We start from the raw sequence: 22273 nt of genomic DNA, 5'->3' as shown, positions 1-22273 counted from the left end.
CCCCCTGGAACGAAAATTTTATCGCATGGAGTTATGGGACCTCCCCAAGCCCCACCCCTTTACCAAAACAGGCCATTCTGGTGAATTGCTAACATCTGCCCTTTTGTCCTTTAAGAACTCAAAGGGTGCAAGAGAAATGTCTTATAAAAAGGGGCCACAGGTGGCCGAGAGCATCTGGAAGTGGGTCTCAAAAATGTGGCCAAGTAGTACCTCTGTTTCTGCATTCTTGAAAAGCAGGAGCATCCCAGGCAAGTAGCCCCCTGCCCACCCCGCAAAGTCATGTTCCCCTCAATATGAGGGAGTCAAAAGTCGCTTCCCTGGATGCCCTTTCTGCTCTGACTGAGCCAGAAGAAGCCAGTGGGACAGGGCACGCCTGGGCCTTCCTTCCTTCCTTCCGTACCCAGGGCAGAGCAAGGCGCTGGAGTTCTTCCTGGCCAGCACCCAGTAAGGCATCTCTTTCTTCTCTTAGGGCCGTCCTTGTTCACTTTCTCAGGAGCAACTTGGCAAAGTCGGCATTGGACATCTTGGGGGCCTCAGGGGGTCCCGAGGCAGGTCCCGGGGGTGGAGGGGCTGGGCCATTCTCCTTCTGAAGAGCCGCTGTGCTGGGCCGTTGCAGAGCTCGGGGCAGCAGGGCAAGCTGGGTCCGTCCCTTCCCCCGCCTGGAAGGAGAAAGCAGAGTGAACCTTCCCAAGCACCAGCTTGTGGGCCCTGATGGCATCAGAAGAAGCTGGGACCGTCTTAAGTTCCCCCTATTAAAAGATGAAAACTGGGGGCCCGGAGAGATAGCACAGTGGTGTTTGCCTTGCAGGCAGCCGATCCAGGACTAAAGGTGGTTGGTTCGAATTCCGGTGTCCCATATGGTCCCCCGTGCCTGCCAGGAGCTATTTCTGAGCAGACAGCCAGGAGTAACTCCTGAGCACTGCCGGATGTGGCCCAAAAACCAAAAAAAAAAAAAAAAAAAAAGATGAAAACTGGCTGGAGGATAGCAGAGTAGGGAGGACAGTGTTTGCCTTGCACGCAGCCAACCTGGGTTCAATCCTCGGCATCCTGTATAGTTAGTTCCAAGACCCTGCCAGGACAAGTAATCTGAGTGCTGCCAGGTGTGGTCCAAAAACAAACAAACACAAAAAGAAAAAGATGACACAAGGAACTTAAGATGATTCCCGTCCCCCAGATTTTCAGTTCTGGCCAGGACCAAGCCAGGGGACGAAAAGGCCCCATATGGGAAAAATATGGCTGAAATCCTTCCAGCCTCACCAGGCAGCTGCACCCCAACTCCTTGTGCCTCAACCCACACTGTTCTCTTACAAGGGACACAGGCTACACTGGCAAGGTTTTCAGTCTACACCAAGGAGTAAATAGGAAAAGGGGATTTGAACCTAAAAAACAAGCATTAAGTAAACACATGTTAAGAGACACAAAGGGCAGGTGGCGGCCTGGCCTGTGCTCTACGTGGACAGGACCCCCTCCCTGTCCTGTAGCCCCCAAGCAGGCTGGCACTTACGCTCCATACATCTGCCGTGGCACCATGGGGCCAGTGGGGCCCTTCCTGGCCTCGGGCTTCTCTGGGGCCTTCCTCTGGGGGGGATTGCTGATGGCCACCTTGATGACGTTGTCCTTGATGGTCGTGCCATCCATCTTCAAGACAGCCTGTGAGGCCTGGGATTCACTTTCGTACTCCACATAAGCGAGGCCCTGAGAGAGAGAGAGCGGCAGAGTCCAGAGCTGGGTCAGGGGCCGCAGAATCCGGACAAAGTTCTGCCCTGCAGGCCAGCAGGCAGATTGGGTCTTACATGCCTGCAGGCTCCCTTCCCCACAGCTGACATCCTCTGTCCCATGTTTCCTTCCCCTCCCCTCCCTGGCACCCCAATATCCAAATAGGACTTCAGATGACCTATTTCAGGTAAGTATTTTAATCTCATTCCAGGGAGTGGTGGTGATTTCACACTAACCACACCAAGACATCAGACAGGAAGAACTGCGCAAGTAGTTGGCCTTTAACCCTGATTTCATACTCATTTAAACATCGAGAAAGGGGCCACAGGTAGCCCAAACTCATGGTCAAATATGCTACTTCAAAAGACTGTAAAGGGCAGTCAGGGGGCTGAGGTATAGCACGGGAGGCTGGTGGAAAGACAGGAAGGAACCAGTGGGAGTGAGGAATGTGGACAGCAGGAAGGCCCATCCCCCAAGGAGCCCAGTATCCAGCGTCCAAACTGTAGCCCTCCCTCCCTCTCCTGTAGTCTGACCGATGGGCCGAACTAGGCTAAGGGGCTGCTCCCAGGAGTTTAAAGGACCCCACAGTGTATGGGATGAGCACAGGCACCTGCACGGGGACCATGTGTTCCAGCATTGCAAGCGCCAAGACCCGAAGTGTTTTTCTCCACATAGCTGCAGGCAGATTCCCAGGGTCAGCAGGACAAGCTGCTCTCCTATTAACCCGGCATTAGCCCTGAGAGGGTCACGCCCATCTCTGCGCTAGATGGGTAGGGCCACGGGAGTCTGACACTGACCTTGGGCTTGCCAGCCCGGTTGGTAACCAGCCGGATGTCCTTCACGGTACCATGCTCCTTACACAGGTCCTCGAGTTCCTCTTTCGTGCAGGAGAAGGGCAAGCCCGAGATAAAGAGCTTGTGTTTCTCCAGAGCGGTACTATACCGGAACATCTGCCAGAAACCGAGAGGGGTGAAAGAAGATGACAACTGGCTATGTCTCCCCCACCTCCCACACACCCCGATCTGCATAAAGATGGCCCTGCCCACAGGCAGAGCCAGCATTCCTCACTCTCTTCTCTGTCAAGTGACCAAGATGCAAGCGGCTCTTCTCAATGCGGATGGCAACCACCAGTGAGCAATCAGTGCACACGCCAAGGGACCAGTCCCAGGGTGAGCTCAGGACCAACTAGGGGCCCCATGCCAACAAGGCTCCTTTTGTATGTTTTATTTGGGGGCCACCTACAGCACTGGTTGGAGTTTACTCCTGCTTCTGAGTTCGAAGATCACTCCTGGCGGTATCAAGGGATCCTATGGGGTACAGGGTATCAAACCCCGGCAAGCAGAACTCTCAGTGACCAGTGCTGCAAGAGGCTCTCGGTTCCTCTATGGCAAATGTCTCCCCAAAGGGGGGAAACCTTTTCAAAAGAATGAGAAAGGGAAGCTGAAGTTGCCTCAGGTAATATGGGGGGGGGGGGGTAGGCAGGAAGAGGCAACTGACAGGCTTTTGTTTTTGTTCACCTTATAAAGGTGGATTTGGGGGCCAGAGCTATAGGACTGCAGGTAGGGAGGTTGCCTTGCAGATGGCTGAACTGAGTTTAATCCCCAGTATACCACATATGATCCCCTAGCCTGCCAGGAGTAGCCCCCTGAGCACTGCCAGTTGCGGCCCAAATAACAATAAAAGACAAAGTAAAACCGACAAAAGGTTGATTTCTAGAGGGCCACTAAGGAATTTTCTGAAGGGGCCAGGTGGGATAGTTCAAATGCGTCGAGCACCTACAGACTCCTCTATGGAAAGAATTCCCTCTGCGGCATACTTACCTTAAAATTGGGATTTTTGCTCTTATCCACACAGGGGGACACAAACATGGGCCTCCCTTCCACGTGCTTCCGGTCCAAGGCCAATGCCTGCAGGGCCGACCGCTCCTCCTTGAACTCCACGTAGCAGTAGCCTCGGAAGTCACCGCGGTTGCTGAAGATGGGGCGGATCTCCGTCACCTCCCCAATGGCCTCAAAAAGCGGCCGCAGCTTGGCTTCCGGCTCCCCCATGCTGTAAGGCAAGTTGCTGACGAAGACGGTGATGCTGTCCTTAGTGCTGTCGTGCGCCACCTTGGGCAGGTCCCGCTTCTGCTTGGCGGGGGTGTTGGTGTCCCCAGAGGGAGCCCGCCCAAAGAGCCCCGTCTCTGCCTCCAAGTCCTGGGCCACTCCATCGGGGGCCACGCTGTTCTCCACCCGTCTGCGTTTGCTCAGCTGCTCTGCAGGGACTTAAGAAGAGAGTTGGAGTTGGGGGAGGTACAGATAGCACAGCCAGGAGAATATCTGCCATGCATGCAGCAGCCACCCCAGGTTCGATCCTCTGCATCCCACATGGTCCCCCGAGCCTGCCAGGAGTGATTCCTGAGCAGAACCATGAGTAACCTTTGAGCACCACCAGTGCAGCCCAAAAAACTAAAAAACTATGAGGGTTTTGGTCTTCCTGAGAGGCCCCTCGGGAAAGGAGCCTCATCCTTCACCCCATCTACACTGAGTGGTGCATCTCCTGAGACTGTTCTAGAAAGCCCCAGGAACACAGGCAGGTATTCCCACCCCGGGACCTGCAGCTACACAAGCGGAAGAGGGGACCCCATGGCCAGGCTCCCCGTCACTCAGGGAAGCCCTCAAAAGGGCCTGTGATCCCTAAGAAGTCTGGCAGTCTGACGTCCTTCCAGAGAAGCCACAACATTCTGCCCCAGCTCATCCCTGCCATCGCTTCAAGGCGACCCATTCCAGACCTTTCCATCAGAGCCCTTGGCTGTCTCACTGAAGCCCGACCCTTCTCACATTCTGTTTTCCAGGGCCTGAACGTCCAGGCAGGTGGGGCTGCCCGAGCTCCTCAGCCCAGGCTGCCTTGACCTCACGACTCCTATTGTCTCCCCTCCTCAGAGTGAGAAGTGTAGCCCTTGCCCAGGAGCAGTTCTCTCGGAGAAGGGTCCGTGAGTTCCTGCTCTGGCCTCTGTCATCAATGACACCTGCCGCCCAGCCATCTGTCACTGCAGTCATAGGTCATGTCTGCCCTGACCTCGAGTCCTGACCTCTGGACCGGTGAGCATTTCTGCTGTCACTTCTGAAGGCCCTGGAAAGGTTCCCAGTCAGAAAGATCACCTGAGCATGAACACCCAGTGAGCGACAATTCTTCTGACCACTGACATAGGCTGCACCCCATTCCCTGGCCCTGAAATCGCAAGGACAGAAACACTGGGATTAAGAGTCTCCCGGAAAAAAAATAGTCTCTCCGGTCCAAACCTAACACCAGCAGTTGGAGCCAAGCAGAGAAGACCTCGAAGAAAGAGAGGGGGCGGCCTAAGTGGGGTGAAGGTGTTCCTTATGGGATCAGAGAGGGACAAGAACGGAATGGCAAGTCCAAGTGGCTGGGCTGGGCCCCCTGCTCGTAGGCAGGGGCAGGAAGAATGACTCGGGGAAGTGGTCCAGAGACAGCCTGTCTGGCCTTGGGGCTAAGGCTGGGCCTCTCAAGCCCCCAACTGCAGTGGGGGCTGGTCCTGGCCCTGCTCAGGCAGGTGGAGCTGTCTGCAACGACAGTCCGAAAAGCATTACCTTCTTCATCATCACCCCACTCTTTTTCGTCATCCTCCTCCGCTCTCCGCTGCTCCACACCTCTGGTCTTCTTCTTCCTTTTCAGTAATTTCTTCTCAGCCCGAGCCTGCTTCTGCTGTTCTGCCCTTTCTTCCTCTTGCTGAGCCAGGGCTGCTTCCTTCTCCGCGGCCTAAAAATTGGGACAGGGTGGCAACCATTGGCAGAGGCAGCAAGTACACAAGAGTATGGATGTGGGACGATGGCAGAGAGGGAAACTCACTGCTGAGAGATGAGAGGCACCCCACTAGTTCATGCCAGGCTCCCTTGCACTTCCTGGGCAGCAGAGAACTGACCAAGAGATAGAGCGGAGCCTGGGCTGGGAGGAGGTCAGGGCCCTGTTACCAACCAACAAAACCTCCAGCAGACATAAAAGGGGTCATTCAATGCCGAGGCCCAAATTAATTTGCTCATATTTCAATCACTCAGACAGAAAGACACCTTTCTTAGATTATTTTGTGGGGGGCGGGGGGTAAGCCACACCTGGCAACACTTGGGGGTTACTCCTGGCTTGGGGGACCATATGGGATGCCAGGGAATCGAACTGCAGTCCGTCCTAGGCTAGTGCTGGCAAGGCAGACGCCTTACCGCTCCGTGCCACTGCTCCAGCCCCACCTTTCTTAGATTCTTATTTATTCTTTCTCATTTATTTGATCAATTTGAAGATTTAAGTCGTCCCCCCAAATGTATATATCAATCTATTTAAAGAAAGTTACACGCGGGGCTGGGTAGGTGGCGCTGGAGGTAAGGTGTCTGCCTTGCAAGCGCTAGCCAAGGAAGGACCGAGGTTCGATCCCCCGGCGTCCCATATGGTCCCCCCAAGCCAGGGGCGATTTCTGAGCACATAACCAGGAGTAACCCCTGAGCGTGAAACGGGTGTGGCCCAAAAACCAAAAAAAAAAAAAAAAAAAAGTTACACGAGGCAGATTTGACTACTGATATACATATTTCATCAATTATTCTGATTAAAAGACCTCAAAAGATTTTGATATTGGATTATTTATAGGGGCCGGAGCGAAATAGCCAACACGGGACATACCCCAGTTCAAATCCTGGCATCCCATAGGGGCCCCCGAGCCTGCCAAGAGTAACCCCAGGGTGCCGCCAGGTGTGACCCCAAAACCAAAATAAAAATATTTCTAACAGAGAGTCAAATTAACTATCAGAGGTTCCTAATACTTCTTTTCTCTTTTGGGGGACAGGGGGCGATGCAGAGAATTGGACTCATACCTGGCAGGAAATAAATGCTCTCTCCCTACCCTTAACCGCATCCACACACACCCCAGCCAGCTCCAAAGACTGTAAAGAAATACTTTATTACCTTCAGTCTCTGCTCATTAATGCGAGCTAGTCGAGTTTCCGTCTTCTGGACGGCTATATCCCAATCTTCTAAAGTTCCTTGAAACGAAGAAAGAGATCAGTAAGACTCACTGTTAGGATTTGTGAGCCATCACACAAACTGGGAATTTCCTCCCCCACTTGCAGAGAGTATTTCCTTACAGACTTCCAGGCAGAAGTCAAGTGGCTGATGTTGGCGCAGGGGATGGGGAGCGAGTAGGCACCCACCTTCTGTCCGTTCCATGGTGAGCAGCACCTCACAGACGTGCTCTGGGTAGTCGCTGGTGCACTGTACAGCCCGGTGCAGGGCCTTCCGGCAGTGCTGCGTGTCGCCATGGGCCCTAGGACAGGAAAAACCAACACTTGCTGCCTCCAGCACACAAAGGGAGAGGAAAGTGAGTAAGGAACAGGGTGCATCCCCTCATAGAAGCCCCAGCAGGTTTTGCAGTCTGCAAGAGGAGGATCCCTAACCCAGGGCCAGCCTGCCCCCCCCCACCCCGGCCTGCCAAGGAAAGAGAATCTGCTAATTACAAGTTCATAAAACAGTCTGCTCTCACTTCTGTGTAAAGCAGCTACATCTACATGAAGATGGTAAATACAAATTAGAATACCGGGTTACAATACAGCAGCAGCACTGAAATCTGACCCCAGAATTGGAGAGAGTACAGGGAAGTTAAGCCACCTGCCTTACACAGGGCTCACCTGTGTAATTCTCAACTGAGAATGATCCCTGAGCAGGGAGCCAGGAGTCCTCACCACTGGGCGTGACCTCGAAAACGCCCAGGAGGCAGGAGAGAGAGCACGAAGTTAAGGCACTGGCCCTGTATTCGGCCAGTCCCAGCTTAGTGCTCATAACACCTAAGGGCCCCTGACCATCAACCTGGAGTAAGCTCTGGGCATTACCAGTGTAACCCAACTCCCCTCCCTCTAAAAACGATCTTCGTACCTCCGCGGGTCTCCAAGACCTTTTCGGGAGCAAAACTACTTTCTTAACAACCCTGGACCAATTCATAACAGCAAAGGGGTATTTGAATGTATCCAGAGGCACCAGTGGCAATGACAGTGGAGAGAATGAGCAAGCACCGGGGCACTGATCACCGCAGGATAAGGGAGGTCTGGTAATGCTCAAGGACCAACAAGGAGCCTACCTCAAGCATTACTCTGTGCAAACACAGACACTAGGCTGACAGCCACACACCTGACTCTCTGGGCTGTCTGCCAGAATCTCATTTTCCTGCCGCATAATTTGTACTTGAAAGAATAGCCGCACTTAATGAAAACCAAAACTGCGTTTTTCTCTTTTATTTCATTTAGGTATAGAAAAGTCTCAAAACCATGCACAAAACACATGCATACTTTTAAAGCAATTGTAAAGAAAGGAAAGTTTAAAAAAATACTCATGTCCTGAGCAATAGAACAGTGGGTAGGGTGTTTGCCTTGCACGTAGCTAACTCAAGTTCAATCCCTGGCTTCCCCTCAAGCATGCCAGGAGTGATTCCTGAGCACAGAGTCAGGAGTAACTCAAGTACCGCCGGGTGTGGTCCAAAAGCCAAACAAATAAAATAAATATTACTCGTATCCAAACAGCCTTACAAACCTAAGTACAGGGAATAGAGATCTAATTCTAAGGGCCCAGACCCAAAACATGTCCTAAGGTTCCAGAACTCCATCAGGAGAGTAGGACAGGGCGCAAGGTGCTGGCTTGTATGGGGGGATCCTCATTGGCTGGCTGCAGAAGAGAAACACCTGATCAACAGCCAGACACAGACACACACATATGCACGCCCGCTGGCAGATTACCTTTCCAGGTTGTAATATTCAAGCCACATGTTAGCAAATTTGGCATTTCCTTTGGTCATGATGCTGTCCCAGAGCTCCCGAGCTTTCTGCATGTTACTGCAGAGTCGTGCCTGCAATGCGTTGGGGGGCTCAGTTAGGAGGGGCAGGAACTATCCGGCCTCAGCACCTACCCCCAAACAAGCTACCAAGGCCCCTGGAACCGTCCACAGGGCACTCCCCCACCGCAAGAGCCTCCTGCCTCCCACAGTGGCAAGCCAGTTTGTCGGCCATACAGACTATGGGGAAATCCAGAGCGGAGCCACCACACGGCTCTCACAGCCTGGTTAGGTCCTGGCTTCTGGTTTCTTTCTTTCTTTTTTTTTTTTTGGTTTTTGGGCCACACCCTGTGACGCTCAGGGGTTACTCCTGGCTCTGCGCTCAGAAGTTGCTCCTGGCTTCTTAGGGGACCATATGGGACGCCGGGGGATCGAACCGTGGTCCTTCCTAGGCTAGCGCAGGCAAGGCAGGCACCTTACCTCCAGCGCCACCGCCCGGCCCCCTGGCTTCTGGTTTCTACCAAGAAAATATGTTGCCAGAGAGGCGGCAGACTTGTCTCGGAGCAACTGTTGACTCTCCCCCTTAGAACAGGCCTCAGGGAGGTGATCAAAGCTAAGCCTATATCCCTGAGACTCAAATATGAACATCCCATGCAGAAAGTCGTGGAGGAATGTCTCTTCGAGTAGACACCACACACACATACCAGACAGACAGACACACACACCAGAACAGAAAACTGGGGCTCTTTGTCCCAAAACATTCAGTTCATCACACCCTCTAATTTGGTATGAAATCATCTCTTTTCCAAGTACATTAAAGCCTTACTGGGCCAGGGACCTTGTGAGTCTTATCCCCTTGGCATCCATTAAAGCACTAGGCCAGCAGAACTGTCCCCAACAGCTCCCAGCAAAAAGGTCGAGGGAGGAGGAAAGGAGAGACAAAGGCACCCAACATCTGGGGCGCAACGGTTATTCAGGAGCCTACAGCTTCACTCAGACAAAAGGATGTGTGTGTAAGCTGGCATGATTGTGCCTGATGAGGGGCTTGCCTTGTATGAGGCCAACCAGGTCTGATCCCAAGCCCCTCCAGGAGTGATTCCCCAAGTGCAGATCCAGGAGTAAGCCTTGAGCACTGCTGGATGTAGCCCCCAAATAGGAATAAGTATGTTGGGCTAAGTCACTCTGGAACCTGGACAAAGCCCAGACTGTCCCCTTCCACACACTATCCATGTGCCTGTCACCATCTGTTACCGGCTGGGAACAGTGGCTCAGAATTATATAGAGCCTGTACTTCGCATAGAGGAGACTGTGTTGATACCCAGCACATGCACGAATGCACAAATATGTGCGTGCACGCACACACACACAAACACACACAACATTTACCTCAACCCTAGCAACACACACACACACACACACAAATAATATTTACCTCAATCCTAGCCCAGTTCTGCATGATCATGCAACTGGGATCGCCACTCTCATTAAAGCCTGTAGGAATAAAAGGCATCCAAGTCAGAAAAGCAGTCTGAGAAAATACAGACCCACCAGGACAGAAAATGTGCATGGACCAGGTAGTGGGCAGGGCGGCACTTACGCTCCTCCACCTCCTGCTTCAGGTAGTCCAGAGCACGGGCAAAGGCGGCCCTCAGCTCCTCTAGCTCCTGACTCGAGTCTGTTAGAGAAGAATCAAAAAGAGACTGGTCACAGAGCCTTTCTTGATTTCTTGCACCCAAACTCCCGGGAACTTTTATTTGTGAACATAGAAACCAAACAGCTGCTCCTGCCCTAATGGATGGTGAGGGAAAGAAAGAGAAAAACAGGGCCAGAGAGATAGATAGCATGGAGGTAGGGCGTTTGCTTTGCATGCAGAGGATGGTAGTTCGTTTTTTTGTTTTTGTTTTTTATTTTGTTTTGCTTTTGGGTCACACCCTGCAGCACTCAGGGGTTACTCCTGGCTTTGTGCTCAGAAATCGCCCCTGGCAGGCACAGGAGACCTATGGGATACCAGGATTCGAACCACCGTCCTTCTGCATGTAAGGCAAACGCCTTACCTCCATGCTATCTCTCAGGCCCCAAGGATGGTGGTCGAATCCCAGCATCCCAAATGGTCCCCTGAGTCTGCCAGGAGCATTTCTGAGCATAGAGCCAGGAAGAACCCCTGCTAGGTATGACCCCAAAACCAAAAAAAAAAAAGAGAAAGAAAAGAAAAGAAAAGGAAAGGAAAGGAAAGGAAAGGAAAGGAAAGGAAAGGAAAGGAAAGGAAAGGAAGGAAGGAAGGAAGGAAGGAAGGAAGGAAGGAAGGAAGGAAGGAAGGAAGGAAGGAAGGAAGGGAGAGGAGAGAAAGAGAGAGAGGAGGGAGGGAGGGAGAGAGAGAGAGTGTGTGTGTGTGTGTGTGTGTGAGAGAGAGAGAGAGAGAGAGAGAGAGAGAGAGAGAGAGAGAGAGAAGGACATTTAGTAGCAACAGTCCAAACAGGTTAGTCCAGGGCACAGTGTGGGTCCACTGCAGTGTCCCAGGACAGGAGAATGGCTGCCAGCCTGTGTGCAAGCCATCAGGAAGGTTTCCGGTTGCTAGTGGATGTGGGTGAAATGGGGTGGGAGATCCCGCAAAGGTTCAAAGTTCAAAGATTTAACAGAAACATGAGTCATGTAAAGAAACACACACTTATACACATGGAAGAAGGCAAAAGAGGGGCCAGAGAGATAGCATGGAGGTAAGGTGTTTGCCTCACATGCAGGTCGGTGATTCGAATCCCGGCATCCCATATGGTCCCCTGGACTGCCAGGAGCAATTTCTGAGCATAGGGCCAGGAGTAACCCCTGAGCGCTGCGGGGTGTGACCCAAACCCCCCACACACACACATACACACAAAGGCAAAAAAGAGACAGCATGAAGTGTAAGCTTCTCTGTGTCACATGCAAATAGCTCAACACTCCCAAGGCAAGTTAGGTGCAAAGCACAGATCTGACACACTGGCCCAATCGGGATATTATCAGAGCAGCGGGACTTCTCAACTAGTCTTTAAGAGAAAGCCCTTCCCTTTCCAAGGACAAACCTTGCTTGAAATCCACTCTCCTCCTCAAGTAGTCCAGGTATGTCTGCCAGATCTCCACGTAGTCTGTGGCCTGAATGAAGCCAGCACTCAGAGCTTTCTCAAAGGTCGCTGAAGTGGAAGAAAGGATCAGGACTCACTTGCAATTACAAAGATGCTAACGGAGATTACTGGACTTTATTTAAAAATTAAAAAAAGTTCTAGCTATTAAAATGCTTTATGATCTTAAAAGACCCTGCAAAATTAAAAATAGGTCTAAATCAAGTAAGTTTGGAGAAAATACAGCTTCTTGGAAAATCACAATGACCAGTGGATGCTAAAAACCTCTAAAAGGGACTAAGGGGGCCGGGCGGTGGCGCTAAAGGTAAGGTGCCTGCCTTGCCTGCGCTAGCCTTGGACGGACCGCGGATCGATCCCCCGGTGTCCCATATGGTCCCCCAAGCCAGGAGCAACTTCTGAGCATATAGCCAGGAGTAACCCCTGAGGGTTACCGGGTGTGGCCCAAAAAAACAACAAAAAAAAAAAGAACTAAAAAAAATAAAAAAATAAAATAAAAGGGACTAAGGCTAAGATGGTCACCTTGCACACAGCTGGCACAGGTTTGATCTCCAGCACATGGCACTTCAGGAGTGATCCCTTAGCACAGAGCCAGGAGTCAAGTACTGAGCATAGCCAGAGGTAGCCATCCTGGGTTCCACGCCTGATGTCCCAGATGGTGCCCCCTAGAATGATCCCTGAACCTAGAGTCAGGAGTAAACCCCGAGCACCACTGGGTGTGGTCTAAAAATAGACTCCCAAAAAGTACCACCAGTGGGCCAGAGAGACAATACAGTAAGTAGCCTGCCTTGAATGAAGCTGACAAGATTTGATCCCAGGAACGCCAGGTCCCCTGAGCATAACCAGGAATGATCTCTGAGCCCAGAGCCAGGAATAAGTCAAGTCCTGGTGTGGCCTCCAAACACACAAAATCAAAAGGACAATCAGGAAACCTCCCAGAGAATCCTAATTCTGGCCATTGATTCTCAATATCCCGATGTACCCTCAGTAGGTGGGCTTCTTTAGGATTTTGCTGGTGGTGCTTTTGGGGGTAGCGGGGTGGGTTTCATGGGTCACTCCCATACATGCTCAACAGATGCTATGTAGAGATGAGAATCCCAACTGAGGACAGTCACAGGCAAGGCACTGCACTGCCCCTCCTGGCCCAATTACACGTCTGCCTTGAAGCCAAAAATTTAAGAGCATCCCACACAAGTATCCGCACCGGAAATCACCCGATGATCGACTCCATGTCTCTCCATGGCCAAGAGGTAGCGACTCCATAGGGAAACAGTCCAGGGACAGTTCCTCACGGCGCGGCTGTGTGCTGACAGGACTAGCTCTCGAACTTTCAGCTGCCGATCCTAGGAGACAGGAGTCCCAGCTTAGGAGCAGGACAAAAGGAATTTCCTTTCAAATACCTATGATCAGGGGCTGAGCAATAGCACAGTAGGAAGAGCATTTGCTTTGCACGCAGCCAACTGGGATTCAATCCCCAATATCCCCCAGCCCCCGCCCCCCCCGCCCCCCCCCACCCCACTCCTAGTCTGCCAGGAGTGATTTCGAAGCAAGAGCCAATAACCTGAGTGCTGTTAGGTGTGGCCCAAAAACTGAAAATAGAAAAGGCAAAAAAAAATAGACAGGGTCAGAGAAACAGTACAGTGGATAAGGAGTTTGCCTTGCACACAGCAGACCCAGGCTCCCTATATGGTGAGAGAACTTCAGGAGTGACTCCTGAATGCAGAATCAGGAGCAACCTTGAAGTGTTGACAGGTGTGGCCCCAAAACAAACAAAACTAAAATTTAAAGTATTTTGAAATTACCTATGACTGAGGTGAGCCCTGGCGGTTCCCAGTACCATTGGAAAGGCCCCAAAGCAAAAATCAGACATAAAAAATATCTAATAAACTGATTTTTTGACCAAAAAAATCCCAAGGAGCAGGGGGAAATAAAAGGGGGGGGGGGACCCGGAGAATCAAGAGCAGGATGGACTCCGCTTGGGCCCATTTCAGAGCTTTCAGATGGACTGAAACATGCACCAATAAAATGGAAGCTCTAATTCTCTCCCCAGTTAGCATATAGAAGGGGAGGCCCATACACAGCGGAAGCCATGCTGGGCCAGGATCACCGACACCACTGGGTCGCAGCTCCCTTGCCCACCTGTCTGTGTAGTCCCATGTCCCCAAAGACAAGGGTGAAAGGTAAAACACCCGCTGTTATTTCCATAATCCAACTAGTTCCCATTCTAAGACTCAAGGGGCTGGGATGCTGTGCTAACAGGCTAGACACCTGGCACCCCACAATGATCTCTAATAACAGCAATAAAAAAAAGGGCAAATAGGGCCAGAGAGATAGCATGGAGGTAAGGCGTTTGCCTTTCATGCAGGAGGTCATCGGTTCAAATCCCGGCGTCCCATATGGTCCCCCGTGCCTGCCAGGAGCAATTTCTGAGCCTGGAGCCAGGAATAACCCGAGCACGGCCGGGTGTGACCCAAAAACCACAAAAAAAAAAAAAAAAAAGGCGAATAAAATGAGCCTAAAGAGTGAGGCACATGGCACACCAGTCTCATATAAACAGTACAACTACTGGGGAACAATGTTAGCTCAACCACAATAACAACGAAGACATTTGGGGGGGGGAAATCATAACCCCCCCCCCAAAATAAGCCACGCATTGGTAGAGCTGGCAATAAACGAAAAGAGCAGACGAACGGTCGAGCAGGCAGCCTCGTAGGCTCCCAGCCTGGGGGGGGGGGAGGGGGGGCGGGGGGGCGCGCTGGCCTGAGAATGAAGACCTTGCAGCAGAAGAGCGGAGGCATCTTACTAGGTACTGACTGTAGCGGATCCACAGGTCGGGCACCAGGCAGTTCTCCACGAGGGCTCGCTCGAAGATAAGCTGGATGCGTGCGGGGTCGCCAATTTTCATCTCAAAGTCGATGTACGCCTGGTACTCAGCCAGCCGGGGAGCTTCTGCACTCAACTGGGACAGAGGAAAAGCACACTGAGTTTGAGATCAGCCACTTGATGCTGTCAGGAAGCACAAAACATCTCCAGATGAAAAGAGAACCTCTGGTGAGACTGGGGGAAAGGGTTTACGTCTGAGGGGCCAGAAAACGGAGCCAAAGCACCTCTTCTGGCAATCTTTGCTCTACACCCATTCCCCGTGCAAGGGAATTGAAGTCTGGAACCAATCAGAAAGGGAGCTTTGCCGAGAGCACCAGACATCCTTCCAAAATAGGATTCACTCTCTCTGCCCACTGAGTGGAGAGGATGTTTCCACAGTAGCGTAATTCGAGGCCAAGAGTTATTTCAAGTTTTTCACTTCAAGTATGAGGTCCTGGGAAAGTACTAGTTGCATGCAGAAGATGAAAATAAATCTACACAGAATATACTATCCCAACATACAAAGCTCTTCTTTTTCTTTTTCTTTTTTTTAGCTCTTCTTTTTCAACCTTTCTCTTCAGCCACGTTGTGCTTAGGTTTTCTTTGATGGGACATATTGATGTCTACTCACAATAAAAAGGATCATTTGCACAGGAAAGAAAGGGGGAGGCACAGGGAGACAGTACAGCAAGTAGGCACGGAACTTGCACACAGAAGACCTGGACTTGACCCCAGGCACTGCATATGGGCCCCCACACACTGCCAACAGGGATCAAAACCTCAGCACAGAGCCAGGAGCAAGCCCTAAACACCACTTGGATAGGAGGAAAGGGAAAGGAGGGGTTTGATCCCAGGCACTGCATAGGACCCCCCTCCCAGCACTGTCAGAAGTGATCCCTCAGGGGAGAGGAAGAGGGAAAGAGAGAAGACCACACAGACAGCAAGAGTATTTGCTTTAGACATTTGAAAAGTCTCAGTTCCTAGTAACGACAAATTAGTTCCCAGACATACAGTATCACTGAAAGCTACAACACTATGGTAGCCGGCACAATTTTACAGCAGTGAAAGCAGACACATCGGCACTACTAACACAAGCAAAACCTGGAGACGTGCGGAACGGAAGCAAATAACCATGTGAAAAGTTTCAAAGCGAGTGGAATTAAACGACAGAGCAACTAAGGACACACCCAGAGATTGCAAAGTCTTAAGAAAAACCAGGGAATAATGATGACAAACATCGGGAAAGTGATAACCTCCAGCAAGGAAGCCATCAGAGAGGGTACAATGGAAATTTCTAGAAGATGGGCGGAGCAGCATGTGAAAGTTTGTTGTTATTACTACATTTAGTGTTATCAAATGCTTACACGCTCAATCCATTTTTCGTAATAAAACAGATTTCATAGGGATGGTCTCCTTGCCACGAGTGCTCTCAGGGAACCGGCTCCAAAGGCAGCCGAGTCTTACCAGTGCTTCCTCATAGGGCTTGTACTTCTCCAGCTGCTGCAGTGCTTTGTTGTAGCTCTGAACCACCGTCTCTGGGACTGGGTCTTCCAACCACTCTTCGTACTCCGCAAACGTGGCCTCCATGTCTGTTGAAAAATTGATTCAGTCCCCTGCATCTTGCCATTTAATTTAGAGTTAAAGACGAACCAAAGCAGGTCACACAAAGAGACAGGGGTGCCGCTAGTCCCTCCCACATCTGGGGTCCAGAGCAGCTGACTGTTGGGGGACGCTGAGCTCCTCTGCTCACACTGGGCTGTCTCAGAGCACAGACTCAGGGTGCGATTCCCACCAAGTAACAACCTCAACAATGACCTAGTGTGACCTGTTGATTCTCACGACTCCCTAAGGAAGGATAGCTCTGGAAACTCAAGCATACAGTGGAGGAAGCGCCAAGGAAAAGGTCACATGGTTGGTCAACAGTTCACAGGAAGCCTAAGACTTTGAACTCAGGTAATAAAGCTCAGGTTCCTGGTCTACTTGCTAAGGTACACAGCTTTACACCGGCAAATGAGATGAAATCAGCTGCCAGCTCCATCCTAGCCTTTTCTGTAGGTTACTGGAGGATGTCATGGGAGAGACTGCTTATAATTGGCTCAATAAAACCCAGAAGGAACCATGCAATAAAAAGAAATATGGGGGCCGGAGAGATAGCACAGCGGTGTTTGCCTTGCAAGCAGCCGACTCAGGATCTAAAGTGGTTGGTTCGAATCCCGGCGTCCCATATGGTCCCCCGTGCCTGCCAGGAGCTATTTCTGAGCAGATGGCCAGGAGTAACCCCTGAGCACCGACGGGTGTGGCCAAAAACCAAAATAAATGAATGAATGAATGAATGAATGATAAAAAAAAGAAAAAGAAAATATGGCATGAGTGGAAGAGAAGGTGCCAGCTACTCTGACAATGTTTAACTATGAGAGGCAACCTACAGGCTATGCCAAACTTCCCAAGTCAGGAAAACTACACAGAACGTCAAATGGATGGTTGACTCAAAGACATACAACTAACAGGGAAGTCCCCACTGGATCCCACTAGGAAACTTGCAATCAACCATATTCCTGATCCAAACAACTTGTCTCCAAATAATGATACAAGTCTGTGTGGAACTTCAACCTGTTATGAAGGACATTACCATGCCCTGACAAAAAAATTATCATAACAGATTCTCTTACTTAAAAATCACCATAAAATCCAGGGAGGAGCCAATATTTCTCTTCTTTTCAGAAACTTTCTCTGGCTTACCCAACAATTCAAGCAAAAAAGTCATCTCGACTTGGGAGTCTGGAAGTCTTGCTTCTGAGTCTACCCACAGCCCCCCCGAAACTCTCTGAGCCATTCAAGATAGGCTATGTGCCCCCCCCAGGCCCTGTTCCACAGAAAGAAGCCCACCCACTTCAAGTCAGAACACTGGGGGAAGGCCCAAAGATGCCTATTAACATAAGCACACACCCCAACACTTGTCCAAAAGCAAACTGTTGCCCAGCAAGTCTCTCTTACCATAGAGGGGGATGGCCAGCTGCCGCCGGAAGAGCATGTCCACCTTATCAAGCTGTGAAGCAAAGGTTTGTTCCCGGTCAAGAGGGGAAAGGAAGTCAGCTAGGGGCTAAAGAAGCAAAGTCAGAGTAAATGACCAACTACGACTAGTCCCTACTTTTACCATTACCTCAAAAAATGTTTAGTTCAAACTAGAAAAAAAAAAGTTTATCTTCTCTATCACATATTTTGTCAACTACTGCAAGAATCTCAGTTCTGCAAAATTACAACTTTATGCTTAAAATCTACCTATCTCTGCCTCAGATTAAAACAGGGGGGGAAAAAAAGGAATGTTGTTGTTTCTGGACCACACCCAGAAACACTGAGGGGCACTGAGGGGTTATTCCTGGCTCTGCGCTCAGTAATCACTCCTGGCAGGCTCAGGAGACCTTATGGGATGCCGGGGATTGAACCCAGGTTGGCTGTGCATAGGGCAAACGACCTCCCACTATACTATCATTCCGGCCCTCAAATTGTGTGGTTTTAAATGTCAACCCTCTCACAGCCCCACATGATACAACTATTCTGGTGCACGTCCTTAAACCATGTTACCTACAGTAGTGGGTATTTTCAAGCCTAGAAAGGATAGTGCCATCGATTTTAGTCCACATCATGCAGGCTGATTTAGCTTATTGCTCGCCCACTCAGGAGCCAGCCAAGGCACTCAGAAACAACCCTGACTAGTCACAGGCAAACAAGGCAGGAGAACTCACCCGGGCAACTTCCGCGATGGCACTTTCAAACTCCCGGTAAGCCTCCCAGATGGCCAGCCCTTTGGTTATATGCAGGCCAACGTGCGACAGCGCCCTCTCGAACACCGAGCGGACCTTCTCCAGACCTCCATCCTGGCCGATCCCGCCAACCGAGTACTGTCCGTACTCGAGCCAAATGTTAGGACCTAAACCGAGACAAAGGGGCTGTATCAGCGGAGAAACGGAAGCCTGCACCTTTTGAAATGCGACCCCACATTCAGGAAATGTGCCAGCTCCGAAAGTCCAAGGAGTCCAAGGCAGGTAAGGCCAGAGCCTCGTCCATGGCACCCCAATTTACTTCTACTTCTATTGTAGCCCAAGTAGAAAGGGAGCGTGTTTTTCCAAGGCCTGCACTTTCTCAGGCAAACCAAATTCAAAAAAAATCTGTGCAGTTTTTCTTGGGTTTTGTCGTAGGAGGGGAGGCCGCAAGCCACACTCAGTGATACTGAGGGCTTACTCCTGGCAGGCTCAGGGGATCATATGGGATGCCAGGGATTGAATCCGAAGCAGTTGGGTGGCAGGCAAGTGCCCTCCCTGATGTGCCCACCTGCCTGACCGTTGTGTCATGGACCCATGTCAAGCTGCCACATAAACCAACAAAACACAAATGACAAATGAGCTTGCTCTTGGGGCTGAAGCCCCAAGAGGACAAAAGAGCCTTCTGAAGAGTCCAGTGTTCTGTCCCTCCTAGAGAGGGAGGGACTTTCCAACGGTGATACCTAGCTAACAAAGATTGCAACTGGCCAGAGAGGCCCAAGGCCAGGACACTTACAGATGTAGTCCTTGACAGCCTTCTCAAAGAGCTCGTACACACTTTCCCGGTCAGATTCATCCAGGGCCATGCTGATCTCGTCATGCAGCCACTCCAGCCAGAGCTCTGCAAGAAAGCAACTGCCACTGTGTACCCATCAACGGTGCAAGAAGGGGACCGAACGCGTGAGAGCAGGGGAGGTCAGGCCCAGCAGAAATTAATTCATCTCTGCAGTTGCCGCCATAAGGTTTTCTCTCTTCCCCAACACTCAGTGCCAAGCTTGCCAAGAGCGGTATGGCCAGCCCAAATGCAGAAAACCCCGTGGCATAGCACACCTTACCTTCGGTCAGAGGAAAGATCTCACTCATCTTCTGGCGGGCCACCCTCACTTTGGTGAGTTCGCCTTCCAGCCGCAGAAGGCGGACCAGGTCCACATGGCAGTTGTAGTCATAGACATTGATGGATAGCTGAAAAGAGACCCCAGGGATGGTGTAAATGCCATCATTAACAAGAACTCAGCCACCCAATCGCCACTGCAGACCACCGCACCCCTCCTCCTCCTCCTCAGTCACAGAAATGGCAGCCTGCTCCCTGGGAAAGTGATGCCCCGCCACCCTCAGGAACAGGAAGCTCAAGTCCAGGGCCTCACACATGCCAAGCAAAACCTCTACATAGAGCCAAATCCGTGGTGTTAAGATGACAAGTTTTGGCTGGAGAGGTAATACAGGATTTAAGTTAGGCATTTGCCTTGCTTACGTGTGACCCCTTTCCCCGCTAATCACCAGCACCATATATGGTCCCCTGAACACTACCAGGAGTAATCCCTAATTACATGAGCTGGAGTGATGCAAAGCAAGGAGGGGGTCTGCTTTGCATGCATCAGACCTGGGATTTGCTCCCAGGCTTCCCCTAGGGTCCCCAGAGCTTGCCAGGAGCAATTCTTCAGCAGAGCCAGAAGTAACGGGTGAGGCCCAAAACCACACACACCCCCACATCAGTATAGAGCCAGAAGTAACCTATGAGCACTACTAGGTGAGACCCAAAACCACCCACCCACACAGCCCAAAACTCCAAGTTTCAGGCCAGGCATTCCTGGTGCCTTTAGGCACTGGGCACTGTTGAATGTGGCACAATCCCCTACCCACATATTTGATTTCCAAATAAAGGGCAACGAGCACACGGTTTAAAGTAACTGCCTGTCATGTTACTTGAAACTTCCAACTCAACTGGTCAAGTGTGTCCCACATGGTATCACCAACATGTCATGTCAAAGAGATGAATCTTGCTCAGTAAGAACCACGCAAGACGTTCCCTGTCACCCCGTCACCCTCAGCCCCTGATCGAAATGTGGCTTGAGCAGGAAATGAGGCTGCGGGGTCAGGAGAGCCTGATGGGGTCAGGTTGGACTGCAGAAGAGTTGGGGCAGATGGGGCTGGGGGAAAGCGAGCCGGAGAAATACAGGGGCTTGCCCAGAGACACTGTCTCTAGGGAGGATTAGGTACAAACATCAGGGTTTTCCTTTTTCCTGTGCCAGAGAACATATGCAGAGACCAATGTCTGAAGTTTTTAGGCCCCAAGATTGGCTCTCCCCTCTGTGGAGGTGTTCTGAAAGAAAGTCTATTTCCAGTGCAGGCTAAGAGGCACAGGGGCGACTCCTGCAGAGTCCAATCAGCATCAGCAACGTGGGGCTCTGCTGGTCTATGCAGCCCCATTTCTCTCCGAACAAAGGACACCTTAAAGAGAGGATTGGATTCACAGAAGGCCAGGGACAGTTGGCCTGGGACCCCACCTCATGCTATTTTGCTCAGTGAAGAAAACTGACCCTACAGCTGAACTTACAAGAAATGGATATGGTGACCACTCACCACTTGACCTGATTCCTTTGCCAAACAGTGAGGACAATGAGTGGGACAATCTACACTAAAGGTAACAGCATCACCGTTTAACCACTTAACAAAACCGTTCCCACAGGGGAAGTCATTGCAAAGTAAGTCAGGCTAAGGGGTAACCTCCATGAAACTGCTTCTGGCCCTGAGGCTACCCATTCCCAACCACCCCATCGCCCACTCAGAGATCCTGCTTCTCCCTCTGTCGAACAAGATTGAGCTCCAAATCTGGTCCACAGCCCGCAACCCTCACCAGATCAAAGGGCTTCCTTGCTCTCTTGCTTCCAGGGGGCTGAGCCCTGGTGACACCAGTAAAAGATTGGTACTTCTGCCCCCATCCCTGTCCCTCATGGAGGAAGTGGCTACACCCCTAAACCAAAGGCCTCAGCTCCTCGCAGGTACTCTCCGCACAGTTATGCTGAAATGGGGGGGGGGGTCCACTCCTCGGTGGTCCTGCGGCTCTACAGACAGACAACAGGAGCAGGGCCTCGCTCATCTCCCTACCTTTCATTGGTCCCCTTTCCTGATCTGATGTCGAGTCACCCTCATTATTTCGCCGCCGGGGCCCTGGAGGGATGAGGGACCCCCCCCCCAAGCTGCACTCCCTGTCCTCCAACTGCAGGAAGCCTGGCATGCGGGTTCCCAGGGAGAGGTGCCAAGGCCACGAGAGGCTTGGGCCATTTTCTGACCAAGGTTTGGACTCATTTGGGGGGGTCAGAGAGAAGCTCCACGTTAGGGCCCTGGGCCAGGCCTCGAGACCCCCGGCCAGCCGGCTGCAGGCCCCGCACCTGCTCTTCCAGCCGCTCGATCTCCAGCTGGTTCTTCTCCTCCTCGTCGTCCAACTCCCACTCGTCCTCCCCGGGCGAGCTGTCGGCCGACGAGGCCATGGCGTCCTCCGCGTCCCCGTCGCTCCCGCTCGAGTCCTCCTCCGGCCCGACGGTCGCGGCCGCCGCCCGCGGCAGCGCTTGCCTCTGCGCCCCGGCCGCCTCCTCCCCGTCGGCTCCGGGGCCCACCCTGGGCTCGGGCTCCGCGGCCGCGGCCCCAGCCGCCACCGTCGCCATCTTGCGCTCCAATGAGCCGGGGTCTTCGCTGGGGTCTTCGCCGGCCCGCCCGAGCCGGCGCGAGCCCAGGCTGCCCGCGGCATGCGCCTGACCAGAACGCCGCATCCTCGCGTCCCATCCAGGGACTAGAGAGCCCGAGATGGCGGAGACTTCTCCAGCTGTCTGACTGTCGTGGCTTTGCGCGCTCGTGAGTACCGCGTCCGAGAAAGACATTCCACTCGCTCGCCTGAGCTACGGCGCGACGTCGGGCAGGCCTGGGGTCTTTGTGCCGGAAGTGAGGCCTCCACCGGAAGTCACGGACGAGCG

General features: G+C 51.8%; 1 protein-coding gene across 2 annotated transcripts; it reads right to left on the bottom strand.

Annotated features, from left to right (window-relative positions):
• On the bottom strand, positions 1–21967 carry SART3 (spliceosome associated factor 3, U4/U6 recycling protein). 2 transcript variants are annotated; one of them, XM_049767761.1, is made up of 19 exons: positions 21695–21967; positions 19361–19487; positions 19042–19146; positions 18231–18415; positions 17482–17587; positions 15952–16076; positions 14429–14584; positions 12830–12968; positions 11572–11679; positions 10113–10190; positions 9948–10006; positions 8481–8590; positions 6909–7021; positions 6664–6740; positions 5307–5475; positions 3537–3970; positions 2514–2666; positions 1505–1695; positions 1–659 (listed from the first exon to the last, which is right to left on the bottom strand). In XM_049767761.1, exons 1-19 carry the CDS (start codon positions 21965–21967, stop codon positions 482–484), a joined length of 2886 nt encoding a protein of 961 aa, XP_049623718.1. In that variant the 3' UTR covers positions 1–481. The 2 variants fall into 2 exon arrangements, with proteins under 2 accessions (XP_049623718.1, XP_049623727.1); XM_049767770.1 differs by having other exon boundaries at positions 17482–17533.
• Positions 21968–22273: the final 306 nt, after the last annotated feature.

Source organism: Suncus etruscus, chromosome 2, assembly GCF_024139225.1.
Source record: "Suncus etruscus isolate mSunEtr1 chromosome 2, mSunEtr1.pri.cur, whole genome shotgun sequence".
Taxonomy (NCBI): Eukaryota; Metazoa; Chordata; class Mammalia; order Eulipotyphla; family Soricidae; genus Suncus; species Suncus etruscus.
This window is presented reverse-complemented; position numbering and strand designations above follow the sequence as displayed.

Excerpts from the sequence above, each read along its gene's own strand:
- SART3 (XM_049767761.1), bottom strand. The coding sequence starts at position 21,967 with ATGGCGACGGTGGCGGCTGGGGCCGCGGCCGCGGAGCCCGAGCCCAGG. Across the intron at positions 12,969-14,428 it reads TCCGCTACAGTCAGTACCTA|GATCGGCAGCTGAAAGTTCG; the intron begins GTAAGATGCCTC and ends CCTGTCTCCTAG. Across the intron at positions 1,696-2,513 it reads ACCGGGCTGGCAAGCCCAAG|GGCCTCGCTTATGTGGAGTA; the intron begins GTCAGTGTCAGA and ends TCTCTCTCTCAG.